This window comes from Limulus polyphemus, unplaced genomic scaffold (genome assembly GCF_000517525.1).
Source record: "Limulus polyphemus unplaced genomic scaffold, Limulus_polyphemus-2.1.2 Scaffold46, whole genome shotgun sequence".
Classification (NCBI taxonomy): Eukaryota; Metazoa; Arthropoda; class Merostomata; order Xiphosura; family Limulidae; genus Limulus; species Limulus polyphemus.
In genome coordinates, this window is record NW_013665656.1 from 814,100 (window position 1) to 821,570 (window position 7,471).

The 7,471-nt window shown below is 32.8% G+C and overlaps 1 protein-coding gene across 1 annotated transcript in view; it reads left to right on the plus strand.

Annotated features, from left to right (window-relative positions):
- The window catches only part of LOC106462582 (titin-like), a 454,586-nt gene that overhangs the window by 49,415 nt on the left and 397,700 nt on the right, over positions 1–7,471 (plus strand). The window contains 2 exon segments of the mRNA XM_022390129.1: positions 2,661–2,783; positions 5,838–6,029. Of these exon segments, the coding sequence (XP_022245837.1) occupies positions 2,661–2,783; positions 5,838–6,029 (315 nt within the window).

Sequence of the window (7,471 nt, forward strand, 5' to 3'; positions counted from 1 at the left end):
ACAGTACTTATCCATTTTAGTGGAGTCAAAATAGGAATTTGTAGCTTAAGAAAATAATGTAGACTATTTCCAGCCTAGTTTGTTTACTTTTTTAGGTCCTAGTTGTAGGCTTGAAAATATAATCTCTGCATTTTGATTCAACTTGTTTCTGTACTTTTTTGACGATCCCTATTCCGCTTTTTAAATTAACAATAACTTGTTTCTTAAATTTGTTTATGTCCATTTATGGAGAATAAATTTTATGTATTCAGTTGAATGTTACATATTTTTAAACACTTTACTGCTACACTGGCTTTTTTCCACCCAACCATTATTTACTGAGCGAGGTGGTTTTGTGACTGAGGTTTAAAAAACACCGAGTACAAAGGAAGCCACTCACATCAACATCACGTGTATTATGTACTTATAACCACATAAATCAACTTTCAATGAAAAATAATCAACTTTTTAAATAGGTCATGGAAATTTACAGCGTTTGATATAGCATACCTGTCTAGGTTTTGGTGCAAAATACCCAGCCGATTTTGCTGTAGGTTTGTAATACAAAAATATGAATAAAAATAATACTAAAATACACACTCACAATTTCAGTGAAGTACGAAAATCAGTAGAATAAATCACCACATACACACACAAGAGTAGAAAAATATACTATTGTAATCATCAACTGTTAGAAAACTCACTGAAATAGTCGCAGAAAACCACGTAGAGACAATAACGAAGTCAAGAAACAATAAAGAACAGCAAACTCAAGAAATGATAAATCTTCAACATGGCAGTTTCCAATTAATGTGCTATGAGTTGCATAAATTATTTTCCAATTAATGCACATACAGAACACTGGACTTTGACAATGGCAGAAGGACGAAGGCACTTGAATTAATTTTAAAACTACCCTATGACATACTCAATAGTGCATTCGTTACTACTGTCCAGATTTCAGTAAAATATTCGTAGCCATTTTTCTGTAGCAGCTTGTAAAACTATAATCAATAATAATAAGACTGGAGATACTATTATAAATATACACAATGTTTACTCTAATAAAATGAAGCATTTCTGACTAGTATAAAATGGAGCATTTCTGACTACTAAAATGGTGCTTAAATGGCTTTTACATTTCTGCAATGCTTGAATGGCTTCAAAGAACTTATGTTGGTAGTGAAGAAGAACTTAGAAAATTTTAGAGAGTGGAAATCTTAAACTTAAAATAGCCTTACAACCTTCACAGAAGTTTATTTAGTAGCTGTGCATAGATTTTGGTGCAGTATACATAGCCGTTTTTGCTGTAGGCTTTGATGCTTGAATGGCTTCAAAGAGAAACTTGGCCAGTTGTGATGAAAAACTGATAATCTTTCCTTCTCTTTCAAGAATTAACATAGAAATAGCCCTATAACCTAAATAATCTATACAAAACACTAAATGTGTATTCGTGGAATGATATTTCTCAATCGTTGCAGGGTACATAAATTCAAAATTGTATATTAGAGTTTTACTCTATAATGAATAAAGGATTAGAAAATATTCCAAATTTTACATTTTCAAATCAGTTATACTTTCACTTATATAAGGCTCCATTATGTTTTAATCAGATATTAATAAGATATATTAGTTAAATCAAGACTTAATAAGACTGAAACAAATATTAACAATGCATGTTTTACAAAGGTGGGGTGGTGTTTCTATAAGCGGACAGTGTTACTATACTTATGTAGGACTGCATACAGATTTCAACTTGAATCACTTTATGTTTATATAGTTTTCATTTATATTCCTAATTATATTACATGTGTTTTACAAAAGTGGATGGTGTTTCTATATGCGGATAGTGTTACTATACTTATGTAGGACTGCGTACAGATTTCAACTTGAATCAGTTTATGTTTATATAGTTTTCATTTATATATCTAATTATATTACATGTGTTTTACAAAAGTGGATGGTGTTTCTATATGCGGATAATGTTACTCGCACATTTAATGTACAGTAGTCTATGATTATAGTTTTCACTTCTGTATTGGATTTGCATGATATACCTTTTGCATTTTCTGACGTTTATATATAAAAGGTATTGCTAATTCATTAGTTTTCATTTCTATAATTAATACATTGTATAATATACTTTTGCATATATTCGCCTTGAAAAGAACACTTATTTAAATGTCTAAATAATAATAATTTCAGTTTCATGTTTACCTTTATATGTTGATTTGCTTAACTAAGGTTTAGTTTCAAATGATCTATGTAAATAACTATGTTTACGCAGATAGCCTTGTTGCTTTGCACCAAAAAATGACAAACAACCAACCAACTATATTTAACTATTACTATTGTACTATATTATATTCTTACCTTTCTGTAGAAATTTTCACAAATCTTTGTCTAAAACTTCTTTTTTACTGGTTTGGAACTTTACGCATAATGGTGACTAAAATTAATTGCATATAGATGTTCTTTCTGTTTTTATCTGGTGTTGATGACGTACTCCTCCTCTTTCCTCCACTTTCGTCACTCAGGTGTCATCCTAAATACTTACGGAATTGATGGTAAACAAAACACTCCAGGATCTTAAGGAATTGATAGTAAACAGTGACATACAGTTAAAATGTCCTGCTTTACTATTATAATATAAGTTAATTTAACCTTTTTTACTGATTTAGTCAATACAGTGGCTCCAGGACCTTACAGAATTGATGGTAAACACTCATATACAACTTGGACGCTCAGTTCAGGAGGTGGAGTCAATCAGACTTGAGCACCAGAAGTTTGAAGAAACTGCAAAGGTAATGAACATGTTTATCTTTGTATCTTGCGAGCTTCTGTGTTAAAATTGTACTGAAAGTTACATAGCTGCAGCTTAAGAGAGTTGTAAAAAGTATAGATTTAGTTGTATTTGTTTCAGTTGTCTTGTTAGTGCCATCAGTTTCATTTTCGTCCAACATAGATATTTTATAATTCTCCAAACTAAGGCACTCGTATATAAATGAGGCAGACTACAATTTTTTTTATTGGTAAGAAAAAATCCCGAAGACGGAACAGTTTTGAAACGTCATCACTTTAACCTTTCAACAAAGTTCTGCTCTCTATGTAAGGTACCCACTTTCACCGTTGTTTCATCATGAATAAACTGCCCGAACCGTGGATTCAAGTTGTTGTTTTAAGAAAGGCGTGAAGTAAAATTATTTTTACCAATTAATTTTCTAAAAGTTTGCAAAAAAGTCCAAGGTAACGAGAAAAGTAATAATTAAAACAGTCATAACTCAAATATAATTAAATGGAGAATTTAAGAAAAACGTAATTGATAGAAGGCACCGCCTTTCTGGTGTTACATTTCAAAAAACGCAACACATTAAAAGAGGGTGAAGATAATACAAGTGAAGTGGAGTCACGAAACTAATGCTGTTGAAACTATTGAAAAGATCAGTGCTACAACTTCCTGCTATGAATCTGAGAAATTGAAAACAAACAAGCACAGCTTCTCATAACAAAAAGAATTCTAAAGATAAGCAATCAGACAAAGTGAAAATACGTGTCTATTTGATTTGGGTGAGCCATCTATATGTCCAAACATTACTCAAAAGTACGACAGTTGTTGGTAAAAATGAGTCTAGTGAGCTGCACACTTTGAGGTTTTCCAAGGAAGAGAATTGAAATAAATTCACAACAAGTGATTACACATAAAAACGTGTCAATAGAGAACTCCACAAAAACAATGGGTTCATTATTCGGTCACACGTGATTTAGTGTTTTGTTTTTGCTGGAAGATTTTCACAGCCGTCAAACGAAGCAAAGGAATGTAAATGTTTGTAAGCACTTTTAACTCTAGAATTATTGATAGGGTTTTCTTGGCTTTTTATACAAATGTTTATAAGCTATTTATGCACCAACTTCCTTATGGGTCCCATGAATTTGTTGGTTTAAAGATTCCTAATAATATGAGTCACACAAAATTTAAAACAAAAATACTGTTTAATCCCACTAATTACTGCTGGAGTTTCCTAATTATTTTACTTAGAAAGTGAATGATTTCACTAAATTATTGGGTCAGTTTTTCACTTCTTTACACTGAGTGTTGTAGGAAACAAACAAAACATAAAATTATTTAATATTATGCAATATGTGGATCACACTGATAACGAAAACACTATAAAAACAAGACAACCGAGCATCAAGGGTTATTTCAACTGTGGAAGGAGTTAACTGAACATGAACCAGCCAATTGTTATCGAAAGCCTGCATCTGATTGATCAAAAGAAGGGGTTTTGGCAAGCTTGAAAGACCTATTGCCTTAATAAGAGTTTGTGAAATTCCAATGCTTTTCACGGTTTTTTATTTGTTTGTTTGCAGTAAAGCACAAAGCTACACAATAGGCTATTTGTGTTGTGTCCACCACGAGTATCGAAACTTGAGTTTTACCATTATAAGTCCGCAGATTTACCGCTGAGTCACTGGTGGAGGACTCTTCATGAAAGTTATGAGAATCTTCTCATGTCAGGAAATAGGCATTTCGTGACATTTGTTGAATATTTGATCATGAAAGATCACCTTAGAATAATTATATCGCAAAAAATCCACAAGCACCATTCGTGATAGGATATCCAGAATTAACTGATTAACTGTTGTCCACAACTTACAAATTGACTTCTGCTAGATATACCACGTGTTACTCCATTGTACTCAAGACACACAGAACAAATGACAATGATTTTCGATTTGTTACAGCTACTGAGGTATTTGCGACTGAAGAGGTTGTTGTCAGTATTGATGAAGTTTACCTTGGATTTTTGCAGCTAAAAGTCTCAAGTAGAGGCAGTATGACCGACATTTTTCTGAGCGAACTTTAAAAACTAACGCTGCCGGTGGAAGACTTGCGAATGGCAATGGAGCGAAGATGAAAGGAAGAAAAACAAAAATGAAATACTTTAATCAAAGAACATTTTTGAACTATTCAATAAATATTTCTGAATTTTGGGGCTAAACGATGATGCCAGATGTTTCACTGAAGTAATGTCGTTCTTCAGTTTGACTCACGCCATCTACGTCAATTTGTTTGTTTCCTCATCGTTAGGAAGTGTTGCTACAACATGTTTCCCAGTTAACATTGGAGTCATTGAGTGACATACGATATGAACGTAGAACTTATGCTGTTCGTGCACTCTGATACTTGGTGGGAGAGGTTAACGAAGCTCTTGGCTCCACTGCAGAAGACAACACCCTCACAGAAGCTAATGGAAAGAAGTCGTGTTTCGTGAGATATCAACCGCCGACAAAATGCTAAGTTTCAAATTTGTATCTAGTTAAATATTCGTAACTGCAAACTTTTGAACTTGCACATATCAACTGTTTCCATAGCATTTCCTCGAGCTTTAATATTACACAAATCGGATTTAATTTGTAGTCTCCGTGCTTGTTTTTCTTTTTCTTTTTGCATATTCAAAAATAAAACTGGAGAGGAGGGAAAGAGACGACATATTGCAACTTGCGTAGGGTGGCTGCCTAAATTGCTGTACCCAACAAAATACAATTACTGAGAAACGTGATAGGAGGTAATACATACACAAACAAATATAATTTAATATGTTCAATTATAAGTGTAAAACCTTCTGGTAAGCTCAGGTCGAATGAGAGTGACATGCCTAGTTATATATTTCAGGTTAGAGATATTTACGTCCTTAATTGATCGTATCGTGGATTTTCCTCATAATTTATGTTGCATCAACTTTAAAACATGTGAAAATCAGTGAATAAAGAAATAAAGTCTTCTATTACGTTCCACGTTACAGCATGGGTGCATGATGAAAGTTTAATAGACATTCGTGCCTCTCTGTGTTCTACAGGGTACCTATGATTACGGGAGACAGTTGCTTGAGACAGCCCTTCAGATTCGACATTCCTGCCAGTACAACTTACAGCCTAACAGCCAATTAGCGAATCGACTCTTTACAACCTGGAGAGTGTTTCTCCAAGGTAGTCAAGAGAGGGCGACACGATTGAGTGTTTGCTGGAGATTTCATAAAAATTTCTTAAATGTAAGTTATTGTTTGTGTATGTGTGTATGAAATCATACAAACTATAATTCTCCAAATGTGACAGGTAATAGCTTATGTTTTTGATACTTATGATAAACTGTGAATAAAAACGACTTAACTAATGGCCGTTATATGAAAGGTGGCGTTACTAAGAAGAATATCTATATTTTAAACTTTTCTACATACTGGATTTCACTTTTAATATTCTGAAATTTGTAAAAACTAATGGCCGTTATATGAAAGGTGGCGTTACTAATAAGAATATCTATATTTTAAACTTTTCTACATACTGGATTTCACTTTTAATATTCTGAAATTTGTAAAAATAAAAAAATCATATCACAAGCTTTAATGGTATTCAGAACCTTTTTTTATTATTATTATTGTAGCACGATACTCTTTGCGTTGCTTCAGGTAAATTCCTTCAATTCGTTCCATTCGAGAATACAATCTTTCTTGAGGATTAAGGAAGGACAGTGTTTTTACTATGGGCTTAAACTGATTTGGATGAGAAATGACTTAGCTCGAACGTTTTTGTGGTAACTTGATATTAAATAAAAAAACAACTAAGGATCCTAGAAACTTGATCCACAAGTTTTTATTTTGTTTAAGAAAGATTAGTAGTCCGTATTTTGCTAATTGTAATAGGTCTTTTAATAGTTGCCACAAAAGAAAATACACGTGTTTTGTTTATTTCTTCATTAATGTATGACAGGCTGGAAAAGACGTGGCCGTAAAAGAAAATTATATCAAAAAGTAAAAGCCAGCTTTAAGAGGTATCAACATATGTTTGTATATTGAGGTGTTATTTGTTAAACTCCAGCTTTATTGAAATACGCCCCACCCAACTGGCTCAGCAGTAACTCTGAGAGCATATAACGCTAAAAATCAGGTTTCGATACCGGCAGTGGGCAAAGCACAGATAGCTCATTCTATAGCTTTGCGCATAACGACGAACAAACAGTACTGAAATACAATATATATTTCTTAATATACAGAAGTAAAATCCTTGTTAAATGAAAAATCTTGAATAGAGAATCTTCAATTTTGCACCAGAGAAATATTCATGTATTAAAAACGTGTTAACCAGTGAAACCATAAACAATTGCTTCTTTGTACGTCGTTTGACCGAAGTGTTTGTAAGGATCTGCATTTACTAAAACATAAATGTAGTAGTGGAGTGTGGGTAATACATTTCAATAATATGTGGATGATTTGGTGCAAAGATTCTATCGGACTATTTTGGCACATAAACGTAAAGTTAACATTATGAATCCCAGTCTTTAATAACCTTCAAACTGAAACGTAAGAATCATAAAGATGTTACATTGAACGTACGGTGTTTTGTGTAAGATTTGTTTTGGTTGACAAGTGTGATTAGATTTATCTTTTGTCCACCAGAAAAAAAAAGAAGTATAATACGTTGGAAAAGTTTGTTTGTA